The sequence below is a fragment of the Parus major genome, chromosome 1A (genome assembly GCF_001522545.3).
Source record: "Parus major isolate Abel chromosome 1A, Parus_major1.1, whole genome shotgun sequence".
Lineage (NCBI taxonomy): Eukaryota > Metazoa > Chordata > Aves > Passeriformes > Paridae > Parus > Parus major.
Window position 1 is genome coordinate 50,011,792 of NC_031773.1, and position 20,950 is coordinate 50,032,741.

At 49.7% G+C, this 20,950-nt stretch overlaps 1 protein-coding gene across 2 annotated transcripts; it reads right to left on the minus strand.

The window, feature by feature from the left end:
• Positions 1-113: 113 nt before the first annotated feature.
• TOM1 (target of myb1 membrane trafficking protein) lies at positions 114-20,942 on the minus strand. 2 transcript variants are annotated; one of them, XM_015629353.2, is made up of 16 exons: positions 20,834-20,942; positions 13,557-13,641; positions 11,733-11,811; positions 11,417-11,566; positions 11,171-11,305; positions 10,783-10,929; positions 9,690-9,806; positions 9,108-9,241; positions 8,420-8,453; positions 7,816-7,924; positions 6,711-6,831; positions 4,249-4,324; positions 3,783-3,845; positions 2,029-2,088; positions 1,634-1,670; positions 1,380-1,528 (listed from the first exon to the last, which is right to left on the minus strand). In XM_015629353.2, the coding sequence occupies exons 1-16, from the start codon at positions 20,883-20,885 to the stop codon at positions 1,380-1,382; spliced, it is 1,548 nt and encodes a 515-aa protein (XP_015484839.1). In that variant the 5' UTR covers positions 20,886-20,942. The 2 variants fall into 2 exon arrangements, with proteins under 2 accessions (XP_015484841.1, XP_015484839.1); XM_015629355.2 differs by lacking the exon at positions 3,783-3,845 and having other exon boundaries at positions 114-1,528.
• Positions 20,943-20,950: the final 8 nt, after the last annotated feature.

The following is a 20,950-nucleotide window of genomic DNA, read 5'->3' on the forward strand; positions in this document are numbered from 1 at the left end:
GTATCAGTGCCCTCGCCTTTTCATGGAGAGCAAATGTGGCTGCATGGTTTCATCCCTCTTCTCCCCACAGCATCCTCCCCTCCCACACCAGCACAGACAGCACACACCATCTCTTCAAGGGAGGCTCAAGTCTTTGCTCCTTTAATGTGCAGTAAAAAAAGACAACTCTCCCACGCTCATCAAGAAATCCCACGAGCAGGAGCCCTGAGCTTGGCACCCTCCTCCTTGGCTTTCATTTACAAGTGGGCAGTGTGTGCGGTTTGCTCTGAAGGGTTTTTCTCCCGTGTGCAGAGGAACTTCTGGCTGCTGCAGGGCTGTTGCACTGGCATGAGATGACTGATGTCTCACTTCCCCTCCGTGTTCACCAGCTGAACGAGCTTCTGCAGCAACAGCACGTTCCCATGGGTGTAACAGTGGCGATGGAAGGGCCTCCTGCTTTAGGGGGACGCAGCTCTGTGACCCCAGCACACACAGCCGTCCTGAGGGAGGCTGTGGCATTGGCCTGGCTCACAGAGACTCCCCACACCACGGCACAATGTGGTGGAAGGCATCAGTGGAAGTGAGAGAGGGAGGTAAGAGCACATTGGGAGGAAAGTATGATAATGGAGAATTAAATTAACTGCAAATAGTTTGCTGAAGGCACATCCTACCCCATGGGAGACAACCCCTTGAGCCTGGGGTACCGCTTGCAGTCCTGTCCGAGTCCGAGGGCTTGGACGACTGGCTGTCATGCAATGGAAGCATCTGGGCTGTGGGTAGGATACTGGATAAACTGATGGGGAAAGGGAGGCGAGGAAGAAAAGGGGTTGTGAGTGGGAAGGTGTTGCATACCACAAGCACTTGTGCAAGAGAGATTAGAGCAACAGGGTCCCTCTACCATTAGTGTTCCTCCTCGGCCACCAGTAATGCTTCACATCCCCGTGCTTTCCAGTCTAACACTGGCAGGCAGAGGGCTGGAGATACATTCTAGGGGAGGAGTGAGGAAAGAGGCAGGCAGGAATGATTTCAGCAGCAGACTGCAGCCTCTCCTGTTTCTTGGGCAAGATCTCTAACTACCTCACTGGAGAGTAGGATTGGGGAGCTTCTTCTGGAGCTTCTTCTGCTTTGCCCACACTGTACCATAAAAAGAAAAGCCCACTGAACTCCCACATTCTCTAGCAGCTTTGAAACCCCCCTTTACAAGTCTATTGTATGATATCCCTAAACACAACAAAGATTATCTGAAGTCTGAAAGCAACTTAAAAATAAAAACAACTCAAAGGTAAAACAGGAAGAGAATGGAGGAAGGGGACAGAGTCCTTCCTCTGCTGGCCCCTGGCTGGAGGCAAGCAAAACAGCACACACAGCCTCTTGCTCCACAGCACACCGGTCCATAGCATTCACAAGGCAAACATAGCATCATCTTCCTTTGCTTGCTTCTGATGATGGCTGGCAGCAGGAGGGGACACAGACCTCCCTGCTGAGGAGCTGGACAAAGTGGGGAGGCGGTCCGCAACTTTCGCTCGCTCTTCTAGGAATTTGTCAAACTCTGAGGGCAAGAGAAGAGCAGAGCATTAGCGAAGAGGAAGATTTGTGGAAGAGCCAAAGTGCTGCCAGGAAGAGTTAAAGAAAAGGGTTGGCTGGCATGTCTTACCTTCACTGGTAACACCTTTTGGATCCTCTGATTCTCCCTAGCAAAGAAAGAGAAGGGCATGGTGAGAAGGAAGGTGGGTAAAGGCATCTCACAGATGTGATTCTTTGTACACAGAGAGACAGGATAATGTTCCCCCCACTTCTACAGTACAGACATGTTAGAGGGGCCCTGAGCCTCAGTTCATTAGCCATGGCTCCCAGAAGGCTGATGATACTGTTGTGGTATCCCAAAGCTTGTGTCCCTGGCTTTTCCTTCTCTGGTCCCTCCCAGCAGCCTGTGCCACACACTCAGCGATGCCAACACTATTAGTTGTACAGTCGTTACACACTACCTGAAGTCCAGCCCCACAGACATCTCTGGCTGGACTGCTGGCTCCAAGGCAGCCTCTCACTTACCACATCAGTGGAGAGCCACTTTTCTATGTCTTCCATGAAATTGGCTTGAGGAACTGGTACCTGGCACCAAAAAAAAGGGTGATGAGGCCAAGAAAATAGAGGATGTTCCAGTAAATCCACTGTGTAAGAAGAAAGCCCAACCCAGAAGCTCAGCCTCTTGCTCCACTGTTCAGTCAGCTCAGGCCCCTCCAAATCCAGCCACTGCCACTGCAAAGCTCTCCCAGCTACCAGTGCCATTGCTCACCAGCATCCTCTGTTCCATCCATGCCCAGACACACAGTTTCCAGGATTCATGCCATTAAAAGCATCTGTGGCTTGGTGGTTGGCTTTGGGGTATAATGACTGGAACAGAATTTACTTTTTGGTGAGGACGCACTAGGTGGAAGTTGGCTGCTTGTGTAGGCAGCCAGAGAACAAGAGATATGCATTTCTCTGCACTTTTTCCCTCTACAAACCAGTGACAGTCTGATGTCAAAGTCTGCAATGCTGAAGATATTGGAGGTGCCAGGTCTGACAGCACAGTAAGGGGGAAAGACACCTGCCAAGAACTGATTCCCTGGTATGATCATGGAGCACAGCAGGATTTGATATCTCACCAAACTACTGAAACAGACCCATCAAAGAGAAAGTAACCAACAATTAAATTTTACTTCCAGTAGGGATGAGGCTAGCTCAGAAAAATTCATGGCTCTGGTCAATTTAAACAGCAAAGAGACATATTCCTAGTGGACAGAGGTAACTTTGAAAAAAACAAAGCTTGATTCAAAACCTCAGATCCTTTTCTTGAGTCAAGAGCTTCTGAACAAAGCTGAGCAAGAAGCAGCCCTTGCTAGAGGCTCCCCAAGCAAAAGAATGAGAGAGTATTTGTGGGAACTTATTTATTAGTTTTCTAATATATATAGCTCCCTTGCCCTCAGGAAAACACCAAGACCAAGAAAAAGAGTAACACCTTCGTACCAAAGACAGGCAGATTTCCTCAAACCAGGGAGCAAGCGCAGATAGTTATCACAGCTGGCAGATGGATAAATGGGAACGGAAGAGGATGTGTGAGATTAGGGAAGTTTCAAAGCAAACTAGCTTTGCCTACCCAGAGAGGATCTCTTTGGGGTAGAAGTGCATTCAAGCCAACTGTACAGCATGTGGGGAAACTTCTTAGAGCAGACATCTGCCTGGGCTGTGCCCATTACAGGAAGACAAGGCTAACAAGCTTCAGACCCAGGAGCTGTCAAAGCCTCTGTGTGCCTGAGGGAATGTAATTGCAGGAATTCCTGCTGCCAAAAGACCAAATTCAACTGCCTAAAAGCTCAACCACTGGCTACAGGAGGAGGCCTTCAACAGAGTTAAAGTTGGAATGTGTTTCCCTTCAAATAAGGCACCTCATGCTAAGGAGGAGAGACTGCAAGGAGAATAAATGGTAGCAGCTGCCCTCATGATGCCACCAGCTATTGCCTCTGCCTCAGACATGCACCCCAAAACAGGCCATCCTCTAGCTCAGAGTGGCACATCTCTTTTGGCCTCAGAGCTTCTAGGATTTTTTCGTACACATAGGTTTACTTGAGGAAGGACTGGCACACTGCCCGCTTCCTTCCCAAACCTGGTCTCCACTGCTGGCCCAGCCCAGGGTTGCTCTATTTCAGTCAGCAGTATCTGCTGATGTCTGCTGTGCATCCTCATGTGCTGTGCCAGTGACACTTCTGTTTCAGCAGCCCCAGCCTCCTTCTTCCCTGCTGGTGCTCCACAACCTCAGATCTCACCATTCCTTGACGCATCATCCACTTTGTCAGCTGGGCTCCATCACCAGAGGCACCAGACTCCCCCTGGATGACAGAGAGTCTGCATTGCAGTGTGAGGGAGAGGGGAGGCAGTGGGTTTCAGGTGAGGGAAAGAAAATACTAATAATGGTGGCCTACTTCTCTGATTGCAGAGAGAAGGCGACTGGACTTGGAAATTTGCTGAAGAGGAATAAAACATACATTTCCAGGTGGAAATTTCCCTGTGGGAACATCTTTCAACTGCCTGAGGCAACCCCAGACTTTTCACAGCTCCTTACCTCAGGGCTTTAAGGAATGAGGTATGCAGCCCAGCTAGGAAATGCAGGTTGATGGAAACTGGGAGTTATCATCACTCGACTTTTTCCTAACAGACAGCACCCTTAGTGCCTTGGTGAGGCAGGAGGTTACTCCCATTCCTGGTGATGCAGTAAAAGCTGTGGCCACTTACCGCTCCTGTGTTCTGCTGCCGGGCATCCAGGGCACCAGCAAGGCCTTTGGTGGCTTGGGGGTCTTCGTACTTTACCCTGGAAGCAAAAAGAGAGACAACAGGCTGATGAGATGCCTGAGAGTGAAGAGGAGGGAATATATCTTCTAAACATACATTCAGTTCTTCTGACTGCACAACTTTTCATCCTTGTCATTCTGCTCCCAAGAGCTTCAAGAAAGGTGTACAAAGCCCTTATTAAAAGTGTAGCCCACCACAAAACAGACTAATCTGCTCACTGGAACATCATTGTGGGATACAACTCCCCTGGTACACAGACAGAAGGCTGACAAGGACTCATCTGGAAACCAAGACACAGACTTACAGAGCTAGGTACATTAACCATGACACTCACCTTCTTTAGGGTGGACTATAAAGAGAGAAAACTAACACAGACTGACCAGAATATTAGAGATATTTTAGAAAGAATTTGAGGAACAAGCCCCTACATACATATCTTTATGGACACAAACAGCTCAAAAACATCTAACTAACACCACATGACAAGAGATGGTGGCAGAGGCTCACTGGCCTATGCTGGCCATAGGCGAGACTGGATAATCAGAAGAGCCTAATGTTGCTTCCAGGTCTCCAAATGCACCATTACAGCAATCTCTTTCCACACACAGTTTTATGTCACCCATAATTTCCCTCATCCCAATCCTGTGTCCCCTCTAGACTGCTACCACACATGACAATGCCACACGTCACCATTTGATCCATGCCGAGTGGGGAAAACTCTCCATGCTAGGAAAATGAAGCCTTTCACAGGAACTCTCCACAAGTTTCCTCTCCAGCTGCTCCCAGGCCCATTCCCACAGATCCAGGAGACCATCAAGTGGAGCTGTTTTTGTTGGGGGCCAGGGGCTTGGGCCACTGCCACTCAAACTTCTCAAAGAAGTGTTCATCAGTGAAGGGGCCGCTGTGGACAATGGCATCCAGGATGAAATATAGCGCTGCTATCATGCCACTGATGAGGAAGAATGGCAGGAAAGGCTTGAAGTGCCTCAAGCACTGCCTCACCGAGACACACATGAAGTGAGGGGGGTCAGGAACAAACCCCGGAGGATCTGTCAGCGCAGTCCTGTTCAGGAACTCTAGAGCAATGGGTCTTTTGAAGTGGAGGGAGACACTGAGAGCAGAGGTTTGTGAGTGAAATGTGAAGCCTGAGCCACAAGAGGTTACCTGGCAGGAGTGCAAGTGCAGGCAGATGAAGGGCAGTGAGGAATAAATAGAAGATGTCTTGTTACTTGTGCAGAGATCATAAGCCTCAGCCTGTTAGGGACTGTGCTACAGCAGAGAGGATACAATTCCACCTCTGTCCAGAACTCCAGCACAGAGCGCATACCAGTGGCTCCGGTTTCAGCCCCAGATTGGGTGCTGTTGGTACAACTGTTTCTGTGCTGGACTGCCTCTGTCCTCAGGCAGCACAACCCACAGTAAAAGCAGCGGGGAAACCCAGGGACAAAACATATGAAGTCATGAAGGCCATGGGTTTCCCAACTACATTTACCAGAACAGTCTGAGGCAGAGGAATGGAAGGAGACATTGTTAAGAGACCTTAACTTGCTACTGGCCAGCTGCAGGATAAGACACTCCAGTGGCTGCAGGAATGCAGGAGCACAGGCCTTGGAGGGCTGGAAGCAATGATGTACCCATGGGCTCTACTGCTTGGTACTCTACAAAGAGCAGCAAATGGCCTTGCCAGGCAGAGCAGCATGAGATCAGCCACAGTCTCTAAACCCAGAGGATCTGGTCAGCACAGCTCTTGTCAGCTCCTCCAGAACAAGGATTCAGGAATCCACTCTGCAGTGGAGAAAACCTCTTCAGTTCAGCCAGTACTGTGGAGACTCAACTATTAGGGCTGTACACCAGGAGGTCTCAAACACACCATGGAGGAGGAAACAGCAGTCCCACTTGCCAAGAGGGAAGCTGAAGCATAGAAGAGTGCCCTCTTGCAAACCACAACTGACTGCACCCTTCCTGTACTCCAGCTCAATATTCTGTTAGGCTGAATCAGTAATCAGTGATTCCCAAATTCAGTATCACCCCAGTCAGCATGTGAGTTCAGAGGCAGACAAGAAAACTGAGCCAGCCCCACTTCACACCTTCATCCCAGACACTGAGTCTCCCAGAGTATGCGGCACTGCAATGCTCACATGCAGGGATCAATTCCATCTCCCCATACCCAGAAGGATGCCATGAAGGGGAGATGATGGCAGCAGGAACAAGGACTGGGATCATAGATCTCATCCTACAAACACTGTGTGTGTGAAGAGTACATTTTTGTTTCATCCTACTGTCTCCCAGGAGCTGCCCCCAGGAGCTCTCTCCAGGAGCTGCTAGTTGGGGCATGGCCCCACTTTCCCTGAGCCCTCATCCCTTGCAAGAAGGCAGGACAGGACAGAGCGAGCTGCTCCACTCACCCTCTGCGCTGCTCAGCCAGCGAGCTGCCACGGGTCAGGGCAAACATGTCAAAGTCTTCTTCCAGCTTGCCAGAAGTGTCGAGGGAGTGCAGCCCTGCACTTACACTGCTTGAGCCCAGGTCTGTGGGAGAGAGAGCAGGGTGAGCAGGCAGCACAGAACGGCAAATGGAGGACTGTGGGCTTAGAGAGTGTTGGATGGAAAACTGTCATCAGAACAGGCTAAACTACTCTAGGCCCACTCCTCCATCCTGCTCCTCAGCTGCAGCACAGTCTATGCATGTGTGCAGTTGTAGGTGAAGTAACAGAAGCTGTTTCTTTGCCCACTCAGTAGATATTTTTGGCTTAGTTTCAGACAGAAGCAGCAGCATCAACTTACTGATGCTGAAGGCCAGATATTCCTGACCATCTTAGACAACTCCAGAGGGAATTACTCCATAACCTATGGAAGAAAGTAACCTGTGCTTCTGGGCAAGCACCTCTGAGACAGATGAGTGGATTTTCATGACTCAGGCATCATCTGAAAAAAAACCACTTGATTTGAAAAATATCTCAGCTGGCTTGTCTGTAAAAACAGTCTGATGCCAATTTTCTGCAACTGCATCCAGGCAGTGCTATGTAGGCTGCTGGTATGTCTCGAAGAACTCCCAGGAGCCATTGGGCTTTTTGAGTAAACAACCTGTCAAATCCTGCATCCTGAACCCAAGATGCTCATGGCTGCCTTTGCAGCATAACTTCAGATGCTCTGCTTCTCCCAGACCTCAGTGGTCAGCCTGACTCCACACAGCAAGAGAGGCAAGCAGGCAATGCTGCCAGGCATTGCAGAGGGAGCAGCTTTATCCCCAGTCCTGCTGGAAGGCCAGGTCCTTAGCCACAAACCAATGGACACCTCCTGCACAACATGAGATGAGGATGCCAAGACATACGCTTGAGTGCCTTGGGGCATATACAGGTTTCTCCATGAGATTATTAGTTGAAAACACATGGCATTTTTCTAGGTTACTCTAGGAATCTGACTAAATAATTTTGGGAGATGAGTCAAGGGCAAGAAAGGATTTTCAAAGCAGCGCAGGAGAAAGACTCAGGGGAAAATCACATGGCAACATACTCATTCCAGCCAGCTGAGAGGAAAGGTTGCTGGTGACTTCAGGCTGTTTCAATGCTGAAGGAGTACTGGTTCCCAGATCAATCAAGCTGTTCTCTGCCTCATTTGGTGCCTTTGGAAGAAGAAAAAAGAAGCTGGTGGAGAGTTTCTAACCCTACAATCCTAGCTCATTGATACTGGAGAGGAAAGCCCTTCTGCACCTTCTGAAGAAGAGGGACAGTGATCAGAGAACTGGTTGGCAATAGTGTCCCAGGGCAGCATATGCCTTGGTAGCCAGCCTCCCAGATCTGCTGGATGTCAATAAGTAGGGTAGATGCTGGTTCAGAGGACAGGGTAGTGCTCAGAGAATGCTCATATGGGAATGGGAATCTCACTATTCAATAACTGCTGCTGCTGCTCTGCTCTTGCTCTTTGGGCAGGGCAGGAGAGGTTAGCAGTGGGAAATGGGGTGTCCTGCACACCAAGTACTCTGGTGCAGCTTGGCTAGGACAGCAAAGCCCACCATTTCTAAGTGGAGCAGACTGAACCTCCCTCCAAGTCAGCAGGGCACTGCTGGACCTGCAGGATGCAAACCAAGCTGCACAGAGGGGCAGTTGCTCTGAGTTACCTTAACAGGCTGTCCTGTCCGAAGTCGCTCAAACCTGTAAGAAAGATGACAGGACGCATTTCAGTAGTGTGAGTTCATTCACCTACAGCAATAAAAAGAGATTTATAAGATTTGGCACACACTGCCCTTTCCTACCCACTAGGAGAGGGGAACAATGGCTCAGGGCCCAATTTTCCCTCAAGATACCCCAACAAGACCCACAGAGTTGATGTCTCCTGAGAGGTGGTGTAAGAAAGTTTCTTAGGATCTTTCAGAGTTACTCCTAACCAACAGCTCTCCATACAGTTCATCTGAGGACGAACTCCCCAGACTTCATCCCAGCAAAGAGATATGTTTGTTGAAACGGAAGGGAAAAAAAAGATATGCTGATCCCACCTGGGCGATTTCTTTCTGTTCCCATCTGCCTCAGAGCTAGAAAACCACCTCTTTCCATGCACTTGCCTCCTTCTTTTGGGTTATGCCACAGGGACATCTTTATACCCCATCAGGAACTGACACAGCAGCTTTGAAAGGACAGGAATTAGTCACCAAAAACTGAGAACAGGCTTTGTTCTCAGAGATGGATGATACAGACAGATACATCTCGAGTATTATACTCATGGGCAGATCACAAGGGTGGGATAGGCAGCCTTCAAGGGCTTGTAAAGTCTTGTGGGAGAGCAGGGAAGAGAAGGAAGGAGAGAGGTACCTTTCATGGCGTAGAAACACGTTATTGAGGTTGTCATTGATGATGAGCAGCTCCTCAGTGAGTTGCTCATGGAGGACACGGGGAATCAGCTCCAGGACTCGCTGCTGCATGGCTCTGCATGTCCGATTCAGTTCCTGCTCAAAGCAGGGCAAGTCACCACAAAAGTCACACTATGGCTGAGCACTCACAAATTTGGAAGTCTGACTGGAACACAGACCCCAGAGGCTACTGGAATCTATCATGGACAGTTGATGGGCAACAAATATTGGTGTGAGAGATAAATTGAATCTGAGCTTTACATGGAATAATTATGTTTTTTGTGTAACACATAATCCAGAAAGAAAGGTCCTTGGGGGCGACAAGTTCCCCTGTGAGATAATTCCAGCCTCGGTAATGTGATTTCCATCCACCACTGAAAATCCGCTTTCCTTGTGTCTCCCTTATCCCTTCACTCCCTGACAAGCCCCACACTAAACTGTCCAGTCATTCCCCACACCTGGCATGCTTCGGGCCCCAGTCCATCAGGTCATTGTTAAATTGTGCTGCATGTGCCAGCCCTCCACCCTGCCCAGTGTTCCTTACTTGCAGCAGCTCCAGGTCAGAAGGCTCTGCCTGGGACGGCACCAGCTCTGTCAACATCTCCGACATAACCTTTGTGTTCCCATTCACCACTTCCAGCTCACTGCGCAGCTTCCCGATCTGCAAAAGCAAAGTGAAGTGACAGCTCTGCCAGGGGAGGCTGGGACATAGCTGAGGTAGCTCTGAATGGCAGGGAATGGCACCACATTGCATGCATGTGTGTGCATGCCTGTTCACAGAGCTGGAGAGAACAGTCTCCAGGGAGTTCATTTGTCACCACTCATTTTAGCTCTCAGAAGCTCCCAGCAGGAAACCTCTCCATTACTTACCATCAAATTCATTTGCTGGTAGCAGATGCCAGGCCCTCACCTGGGATCTTTGGCAACTCGTCTAGCCTTGATTTTTAATAGCCAGCACAGGCTGCTGGTATGATTCAAATCTCTCCTCAGCTAACAGCTCCCATGTGGTAGCCATTTAAATTGTATAATTTTGAGAGTGGTGTAAGAGAGGAGAAAATAATTAATTCCCGTTCAACAGGAGAGCCTCAGCTAAGTGTGCAGTTGAAGCTTTAGTCCTCTGGTTTACAAGGTGCTAATGAGCCTCTTTAGAACAGACCCTCTACCCTCTGTTCTGTAAGGGAATGCAAAATACTGGCAGCTGGGGATTTGGTGCTGAACGTGGTGTCATATGAAATCAGGGTGAGGAAGGAGAAAAGAGGATGAGGAAACAAGCGATGAAGCCCTAGACTTTGGAAACCACATAGCCACACAAGGTTGATTCATATAAAGTAAGCAGTGAGGCAAGACAAACAAAGATGATAAGGAGGCATCATGTCTCAGCTCCCCACTTCCCTCTACCTGCAAGCAGCCCTGTCTGAGGGAAACATAACCACTCCATTTGGGTTGTGGTATCCCAGTTCATCAGTGTAACCACAATGGAGTTCTGGGGAGCTCTTGAAGGAATGTGCTTTAGAGGAACAGCTCCTTGAAGACAGAGGCTAGAGCGGGAGCAGTACTGCAGTCCCAGAACAATGATTGTGAAATAGCCTCAAACACAGGAATAGTCAGCAACGTCCTGGGACTTGTGTCCAACTCACCTGTTCTGGTGTGGGTGTGATGGGTGCGTCACTGGATGTGCCTCTCCCAGGGGGCAGGGTGACAGGGTGGAGGATGGACTCCATCTGCTGGGGGGAGTTGACTGCAGGTGAGTTCTGCCCAGATTGAGAGTTGGAGCTATAGACAGTCTACAGACAAAGGAGGGGAGAGAGACAGAGAGAAGGAGATGTTAGACGCACTTGACAGGGCAGTTCAACTAGAGGAGAAATATTGATGTCAATTCCTCATCTGGTTCCAACAGCTCTTGGCTGTCCTGGAGCTTCTCACCACCCAAAAGCCCTCTAAATTCAAGACAGAGTTCCTGAAATCCCCTCACTGTTCCAGAATGGCAGCCGCCCAACATTCTTCTCTTCCGCAATACTCACATACCCTCTGTGGTGTGTGGATGGGTGACAGCATGTCCAGATCAGTCATGGGGAACTCCAAACCCTTCCGTCTCAGGTCTTCATATACAGCAACGACACCAGTCAAGTCCGGAGAGCTGCGGAAGGCGTCTGCCCAGGACTGGGGAGAAGGAGACAGTACAGCCCATCACCAAATACAACAGCCTTCTGTACAACCACCTAAAGACACACACTCTCTGGACTGGTGCAGATGCTCACACTTCTTGCTCACCTGGATGAGGGTCAGCACCTTGTCATGCACTATGGCAGGTGGATTGTTCTTTGGCAGTATTGTTCTCACCAGGACACCTTCTACAAAGTCCTGGCTGGACACAAGGATGTGGAAGCGGTGGCCGCAGTTCTTGACGCAGGTTTCCAGGACCTTCAAAGGCAATAAAGCATTAGCTGTAGCCTTCTCTGCCCTCACGTGTTACCCTTGTTGGCTTTAGGTACATGTGTCTGTTCAGCATGTGTGCTAGAACTTGTGTTCAGCACTTAAGCTTTACAGCAGGGTATCAGAGAGCAGAGAAAGAGCCCTGACCGCTCACCGTCAAAGCCAGCATAACTTCATGGAAGTTCTTATTCCCTACAATTCTCTTCTTAATGGCTCGGAAGGCATCTTTGGGCCTGAAGGAGAAATGAGATGAAGAAAGATCATCAGAAGGTTGAGGCAAAGGAAAACAGCCACAGGTTCTGGATGCCTCATACTCAGTGAGTGTCCTCACCATGTTTTCAGGATGGCTTGAAGCAGTGACTGGTAAAGCAGCTTTTGCTTGTGCTTCTGCAAGAGGAGTGGGGTTGGCTGATCACAGATCCATTTAGGCTGGAAAAGACCTTCTAAGGTCATTGAGTCCAACCATAAACCAAACACTGTGAAGTCCACCATTAAACCATGTCCTTGAATGCTGTTACTGAAATTAGAAGCCTCTGTGCTGATGTCTGCAACAGCTCAAGGTGTTCAGGACACAACAGAGAACACAGTAAAATCAACACTAGAAACTCCTGGGGGATAGAGCAAAATCCCATGGCAGAGAGACTGAAGAGGAGATCACAGAAGAGCTTGATGTGGGTTAGAAACAGGAAGGAGAGATCAAGCTGTGGCAATTCCTGTGTTACTCAAAGGAGAGCCGTTTAACATTTCCATGGAGAGAAGGAGGCTCAAAAGCTGCAGGAGAGATACAGGGGCAAAATCATGTGTATATTGGAAGTGTGTAGGAGAGCAACAGCATCGCAGGGCCTCATTAACCATTCTCAGAGGGGAGAAACCCCATGGTCTCAGACCATTGTGGTCTTAAGAGGGCACAAATGAACCAACATGTTCTTGCAGAGCACAGGAAGAGAAGCTGAGCTGGAAGAGAAGCTGCAGGAGAAAAGTGGGGTGGAGATACTGAGGCAGTGAGGAGGGCAGAAGTGTACTGGCCTGCGGGGCAGCAAGGTGCCGATGGATAGGCACTAGCAGGGCAACAGGAGAGTCTGTCCAGCTGTGTTATCAGGTGCTCAGATCTGAAAGAAGTGGCCACAGCTCAGGCCTGAGAACTGTGGACAGACACAGGTGTATTTGCATTGTGGGGATAGCAGAGAAAGAGTGCTGACAGATTGTAAGTAGAGATGTTTGACTTTGTTTCCATACAACTGTGAAGGTGAAAACTAGGCTCGCTAATCCTCTGTCAACATCACTGTGGGGTAGGACAGCAGGAGTGAAACCTACATGTTTTATTCCATGTAGCACCTTCTTTATTAAATGCTGCTCTTGACATCTCCACTGTGAGAAGGAGCATTCTCCCTTGAATTCACTGGCAAATCCCCAGCTCCTGAATTACCAAGTCTGGCAGATTGATGAACATCTCCCTGCAGGGAGAGGGAGACAAGATCTCCCCCACTCACTTTGTGTGTGTTTGAGTGACTGTACATGAAAATACCTGAGAAGAAACTCAAGAAAGACTGGCACAGTGAGAGGACTGAATATCAGCCTGAGATTTTCCCCTCTTCTCAGTCACCAGCCCTTAGATTTTTACATTCCCAGAGGAGAGAAAGAGAAGGGTATGAAGGGGGAATAAATCAAAGTGGAAGAAATGCAAATATGCCTTCTGGAGATGGGAGGCAGCCTGGCTTGAACAGAAGGTTGTCTGGGGACCCTGAAGGCCCATTTGAATGGCTCCTAGTGCTCACCAAGATAATACAGAAGCATCTAATAAATGCTCTGACAGCTTTGCTATGTCTCTAGGTCTCCTAGCAGAGCCTTGTCTCAGGGATTGCTGGGAAGCCTAGCTAATTACCTCCATCAGTGCAAACTACCATTGCAGCCTAGGGATGTGGTGTTACAGGAATGCAGGGACCTGCTGCTGGATATGGGCCCTTGTCAGCTTTCTTACCCTTCTTCAGTCTCATTAATGATGTCACAGATCTCCATGTTGAGAGCCCAGTCCTCACTCCGCAGGGACCCATCGGTAGCTCTCTCTGGAAAACAGAAACCAAGACAAGGTTAAGAACAGCCCTGGAGCTTTTCAGTTAAGCTCTCACAAGACCACAGACCCCAGCCTGCTTCTCCCTGACTGCCACTACAACATGCAAGGAAACAAATCCATATGCAAATGCCGGGTCACCAGGTGTTCCCCAGTAGGTGTCACCAGGGCAGAGCACACTGCTGGGATGGTGAGTGCCCAGCTCTGCCCATGCCACCAATGACCACTGACACACAAACACCTCTGGTGTCCTGCACACAAAGAAAAGGGGCTCAGCATGGCTTCAGTTCCACAGACGGAGAAAAGGGGGCTTGTTTGCTTTGTTACTGCAAGGTGAAGAAACGTGAGTTCAGCCTGCTCACACTGATACGGATCTAATGCCAATAGCTCCAATTCTTAGTCTGTACCACGTAAGGAGACAAAAGAATCAACCCCCCCTTTTTTTGTACACCAGCTCTATAAAAACAAACAAGCAAACATAGAAAGCCAAAGCAGAGTTTCTCTTGTTTAACATTTACACCTCTCCCCTGAACTTCTGGCCTCTAGGGAGTGTGGGCAGAAGCAAACCGCAGGCTGAAGTTGAAGCAATATTGTTCCAGCTTTGATTGTGTCCCTTTTAATTAGGAATTCCTCAGTCAGCCTTGATGTTATTTATTCAAGGCAGAGATTTGGGAAATGAGCAGCTATTACTGGGAGCACCAGTGTCTCCACCCTGTAATCATCCATGTCTCTGTGCTAGCCATGCCATTGACTGATGCCTTCAGGGACACCACCAGTAGCTAGGGAAAGAACTGCCAGTGGGGTGAGCAGGACCCAGGCACTCCCCAGACCACAGGGAAACACAGAGACGCAGCAAAAGGCAATCAGAGGACAAGAACCATCCTTTCCAGCTCTCTCATCCTACAAAACACCTAGCACTGGGGCAAGAGAATTAAAACTGGCCAGACCGGTTTAGCGCCTACCAGATGCTCTTCAGGAGATCTCAGTCCCAGCAAGGTACTTAGAGAAGTGCCTGCATTTTCAAAACTGCTGTCCCTGCAAAATCTGTGGCTGTCCCTTGCTGCTGTGGGTCCTCTACCCCTTTTGAGAGGTCCTTCCTCTGCAGAGCTGCCTTTTTCTACTTTTGACCCAGCAGCTAATGATCCCTGTGTGGGAATGAAATTAAATTCCCGTTCAGATGGTAATGGGATAAGGCCATAACGCAGGAAGAAGACGACTTTTTAATTCCTGCCTGGGTGAGCACATCCATCATGTCCTGTTAAGGGTCAGGCACAGAGCTACTCACACCACTGTGCAATGCAGCCTCTTACAAACGTGTCCCTTCCATAGACTGCACACCACAGTGTGAAGCTATCTGGATCTTATCACAATTCAGGCACCACCTTTTCTGTTGGCTACAGAATGCATTGATTACACAGTGATTATACTGATGACATTGTGGCCACAGCCACATGGAAGAGGGCAGAGAGGGAAGGAGAGTGGCAGAATGTTCTTGATGCTCTTCCACCTTTTTAAAGGTCTGGCTATTATTGGAATAACCTTAAGGCTCCTTGATTCAGGTAATCTTTTGTCACTTTGAGTATAAACTTTACATAGGGATCCTGATCTCTGGCAGATCCAAGCTTCCTCAGTGAGGCACAGGAGGAAGGCTTGCACTGAGAGATGTGGTGGAGAACACATTCAGAGCAATAGGCATGCACCAGGGCATGTACCAGTCAATGGGGGAACCTGTGGTAGCACATAAGGGAAAATGTTTTCCATTGGGGCTCCTTTGGAATCAGGACTCACAATGTCAGAGCTCCAGGTTTCCTCCTGCCCTGGGTCACCAGCCTTGCAGGTGGGCAGGCAGGTTGTGGCTCAGGTCAGTCTGGTGGGTTTGGCTGACATGGTCACAAAGCCCCCCTCACTTGTGCTCTCCTCCAGGATACCCTGCTCATGACACATCATGGTTTGAACAAGCCAGAAGTTTCCCTGCACTGCTGGAACTGCCAATGAATCACAGAAACCCACTACACGGGGGCTGCTCTGCTGAAAAGGTCTACATCCACTCTTTCTCACTGCACACAGAAGGAAAAACCCACAACTTAGGAACAGGGCTGAGCCTGCTTGGAAGCTCTGAGCTTCAGAAGAAACAAAGGACAAAATAAAATCTTCATTTAACCATCAATCCTTGCTGTTCAAATCTCCCCAGCCTTCCTTCTCATTGTACACAAACATGAACTGAATCTGCAAACACCCTTTCCTCGCTCTCCAATGTTAGGTGACACGCTGTAACCCGCTCACCACCACCCTTTCCCTCCAAATGCACCAATCCTGCCAAGGTCGAGCAGCAGGTTTGCTTTTCAGAAAGGAATGTAAATAAACCATGTGTGCTCCTTCACCTGGCTGGCCACCTAGGGGAAAACTGGGCTTCCTAAGAAGTGACACACCTGTTACCTGCCCCTGTTACCCCACAATACGGTGATCATCCTGCTACTGTCACCCCAGTTCATACACTCATCAAGGGAGAGCTGCAGGAAAGCAACAAAAGTGCCATAAACACAACACAGGGTCACAAAATGCAAAGCTGGAAGAGCAGTATTAGAGCATATGGGAAACAGGAATGTGATCCTGAGGCAATTCCAAGGACAAAATGCTTGAATTTGCCCAGTACAAATTAAGGCCTGGCCTAGCTGGCATTGGGAAAGCTGGAGCTAATGCCCTTCTAATCCTCCTTGCTCTCTTCCAAGCTGTAAGGGACTGTCCAAGCCTAGTAAGATATGGAGTTTTCTCCAAAATCCTGAACTTTGCTCTTTTGTAAAGCCTGCAGAAGGGAAGGAAACAAAGCCTAATTAGTCACATGAAGGATCAGGGTGGCTGGCCCCATTTCATGAGCTGTAATTAGCACATGAGCTGTCTGCTCTGCACGAAATCTGAGCCCAGGATGGCTGGGGACAGCGACAAGTCCCTAAAAAGAGCGAGCACGGGAGGCAGGGCACTGCCACACGCCCAGCATTCTGCTTGGTGGGACTCATCAGGCAGCACCTACTTCTGTGTGTTACCAGCTGAGCCTGACCTGCAGCAGAGAATTCCCCTGGCAGAGGTTATTGCAAGCCTGTGAATGGCATCCCCCTCCAAGCCCCAAACCAACTGGCTGCTGAATATACAGGAGGCCCTTCATGGGGCTGCTCCAAAGCCACATTGTTCTGGCAGCCAGTCTGGCTCCCCGGGTGTGACAGCACTGGGGTTTGTCTGATTCCAGTCTGCTGCCTCACAAATTGCTCAGATTGACCCAGAACCACGCAGGACTGTGGTATGGGTTGAACCAGAGCATCAGCTCTTTTCCTGCATGGCACTGGATGTGCTCCTGCTGACTGCAGCTAGGTGATAAAAGTTATTTGGAACCAACAGATAACAAAGAACTCCAAACACTTGGCATAACTGGCACAAAGGAGCTGTACATTACTTTGTGCTATGAGTACATTTCAAACTTTGCTTCTTTTCAAGGTTATTGTCCCTGGTTGCAGGGGAGAGCACACTGTGGGGTTGGGGATCCCACTCAGCTGTCCCTGCAGCAGCACACCAGCACTGCAGTCAGTAGTTTGGGGGAGTACAGGAGCCAGGGACAGAAGGTACTGTGCAGGCTCCTGTCCCCTTTGCTCCCTATTCCAGACGTGAAGCACCCATAACCAGCCAGATGCTGCTCAGAAATCCTTTGCCAGTGGTGTGCTCTCCCCTCCTCCAAGTGAAGCCTTCAAACAATGCTCCCTGCAGTGCTTCTTGCCGGCTGTAAGTTCCTCAGCAAAGCATCAAGCACCTTCTCATCCATGTCAACAGGAGTTTGAGGGCACCAGCGGTTCATTGCATGACACAGCTTAAGTTCAGCAGAAAGCAATGCAAGATGTCCCTTCTCCCAGCTTCCCTTCAGTTCACAAGCTCACAGGCCCAAATCAGCATCCTGTACAAGCCTCATGCTTTTACTTCCTTTGAGGGAACTTCAGCACTAGCTCTGTCAGGACTTTACCATTTAGCTGTATCCTTCGCCAGAAGCCTGAGGACAACATGCATTCTAGAGAGATCAGAGATACGACTTCAAACCTAATTCAAGGATGGTGATGGACACAGACTGCACTGACATAGTGGTGTGGGTATTTGTGTCTCTGAACTCCTGCTCCTTTCCTGTGAATCAGCTCAAATTCTCAGGGATCAAGTGACTTCAACCGCTGCCTCTGCTGCTTTTCCTCCAGACAGAGCAGGCACAGAAGACAAGGCAATGCCTTTTTGAGAAGCACAACCTTGCAGGGATCCACAGAGGGGTGCAGGAACACCTGCAAGGTGGGATCCAAAAGGTTGTGGGGATTTTTCTGGCATATTGTTTTGCATCTGCCTCTCCCTCACCCAGGAGCCTTTCTTACTTGCTCTGTCTTTACAGTCTCAACTTTTCCTGGTCCTCATGCTTGAAATAACCCCCATCCATAAAAAAAATCTGTGTCATCTCTGCGCTACACCGTTACTTCTATCCCTTGCCTGCCCTCACTCACTGAAATAACCTGCCTCTGTCCCTTTTGGTATTGCTATAATTACTAGTTATTTTAGACTTCTAGGGTGAGGAGAGAGCATTGGTGGTTTCTTCTCCATTCTCTCACTCAGAGAGAATTCACCTCCTTGAAATTAGATTTTCCATTTTGAAAATGGAAAAAAGCTTCTTCTAGATGGAGGCATAGAGGATTTGCCTTTTGAGGGGGGAATCTGAACTATGATGCTTTATCAGTCTTTGGAAATTTTCCCACTGGTGTTTAAAAAAACCCAGAAATAAATAAAAAAAAATCCAAACAAGCAAGTCTGTATTCCTCTTATTTGGGAAGAGACATCATGGCACAAAACCAGGACAGAGACAACTTTTGTGACTAAATCTCAGAACTGTGAGTAAGAAACTAGAAGACCTACTCCTCTGCAAGTGACTCATTCTGTCACAGATCACTGAGATTATCTGAGCATTGCTTTCCTAGTCAGCGAAAGAAATGGGTCTTACTAGATTAACATTAATGAAGGAATTTGAGAACGTTGCTGCAGTGTGCCACAGAGGATTTTTTTTTTTTCCTTAGTCTTCATCTAAAGCTATTTTAGACTTCATAAGCTATATCAAGCATACATGACTTTGCCCAAATAATTTACAAGGACACATCATTATCTTTCTGAAGACAGCCCAGGGCAGCAGCACTGTGCAAGTTTGGTGATCAGGCTCACAGGTTGGACATGCAGCTGCCACAGACCTACCAAACGAGTTTGGGGAAGTTGTGTTTGCGTCCCAAATTAAGTAGGGAGGATAGCATTTTATCCATGCTCCCAGGATGTTGATAAGCAATGTACAAAAGGAGAAAATATTCATATTTTCAATCACCAGCCCTTTCAAGTCGTCCACAGAGTTCCTTTCCCATATGCTGTACTCCCATAACCCCAGTGAACCCCAGTCAGTAAGATCTCCCTAGTATCACATCTCTGCTTCTCAATTCCTCTCTGACAACACTTTTGAAATACCTTTTCTTTTTTCCTCTTCTTTCCTGTTGCTTTGTTGCTCATTTAATTGAAACAAAGTCTAGAGGTATAAGCCACTTACAACCTGGTTACTGAACTGACCAGAAGATCTGTAAGGCAACCTTCAGATTGCCTTCACCCAAACACAAGGACACATCTGATACACTCACCGAGGGAACAAAGAGCATTCATTAGGGAAAGGGCAGGATGAAACATGTGATGTTCTTCTGGGGGCATGCTGAAGATCATCTGGAGAATTTTGGTAACAGAAAGTCTTCTCTGATGATTCTTCCACCACCTAACTGTAATGCATCTCACCTATCTGTCCCAACACCAGAGTGGCACATCACAATGCCCCTGACACACTCTGGGACAGTGTTAAGGTAGCCCCTAAAATCATTATAATAAAAGCATTACTTAGAGCAGCTCCTTGCTCTCTTCTCACCTCAGGCAGAGCCTCCTATTCACCCATGTAAGGACACCAGAAAGACTTAATGTGGGACTGGATGTTCACAGCAAAGTGCAAAGTCTGACAAGCAATGAACAACAAAGAGCAAGTGAATAAACTTACAAGTGGAGAGTTTAAATGGGAATCAACCTTCAAGCACAACTTCAAGGCCCTTAGACAAAACAACATGGGAACAGAGAGTCTTCATCCTAAGTATTTTAAGAACTGCATCCCTGTCCTGACTCCAGTGCAGCTGTTGACAGTCTTCTTCTCTCTATCTGCGGCATCTCTGCATGACTTTCTCAGGCCACATCCTTCTCCCACGTTCCACAAGCTGCCCTGGGCACAGGCACTGCAGGACACCAGAGTGTCCCTGGGCCTGCCAGGTGACAGGGTGGGTGCTGTGTTCACTGCCGGAGCTGCTGCTCCATGCTGTGAGCCAGCAGGAGCCAGGGCGCGGCACTGCCAGGCACCGCTCGTCCCACAGCCCAGTGCAGGGAGGCTCAGGACGGGCAAACACTCCCAGCTGCCCAGCGCCTGACTCCTTCGGGTAGGGGACATGGGTCCGACTGGGTGAGCTGTGTGTCCCAGGGCCAGCCCAGCCTAAGGCTGCTGTCCCCACATCCCCGCAGCCCTCGCTGACCCTGTCCCACATCCCCGCTGTCCCCACATCCCTCGCTGACCCTGTCCCACATCCCCGCTGTCCCCACATCCCTCGCTGACCCTGTCCCTCAGCCCTTGCTGTCCCCACATCCCTCGCTGACCCTGTCCCTCAGCCCTCGCTGTCCCTGTCCCTCAGCCCCGCTGTCTCGCGGCCGCCCCTCGCGCCACCGCGGGTCACGCAGCCCCGAAGAGGCGCGGGCGGGAATGGCCCCAAGCCAATCACGGGACTCGGCGGTGCCGGGGGGCGTGGCGCGGACCACCGGCCCGCGGCCCCTTTAAGTGAGCAAACTTCACCTCGCCACCCCGAGACCCCCTCGCACCCGGATTGGCTGACAGGGTCCCCGACGGAGCCGCCTCGGGCTGCGCGCCCGCTATTGGCCAAAGGCGCCCGTCAGTCAGAGCGGAACTATCCTCTGATTGGCCAGCGCGCTGCCGGTCCCGCCGCGGAGGCGGGGGCCGGCGTTTCCCCGAGGAAGGGTCCGGCGGACGCCCCCGGGGGCGCAGGGCCGGACGGGCGACCGGGGGCGCGGGGAGGTTCGGGGGGCGCGGGTGCGGCTCTTACCGATGCGCTGCCCCACGGGGGAGCTGAAGGGGTTCCCCAGCAGAAAGTCCATCGCCGCCGCCGCCGCGCCGCGATCAGCTGACGCCGCCGCCGCCGCCGCTCACGTGACCCGCGCGC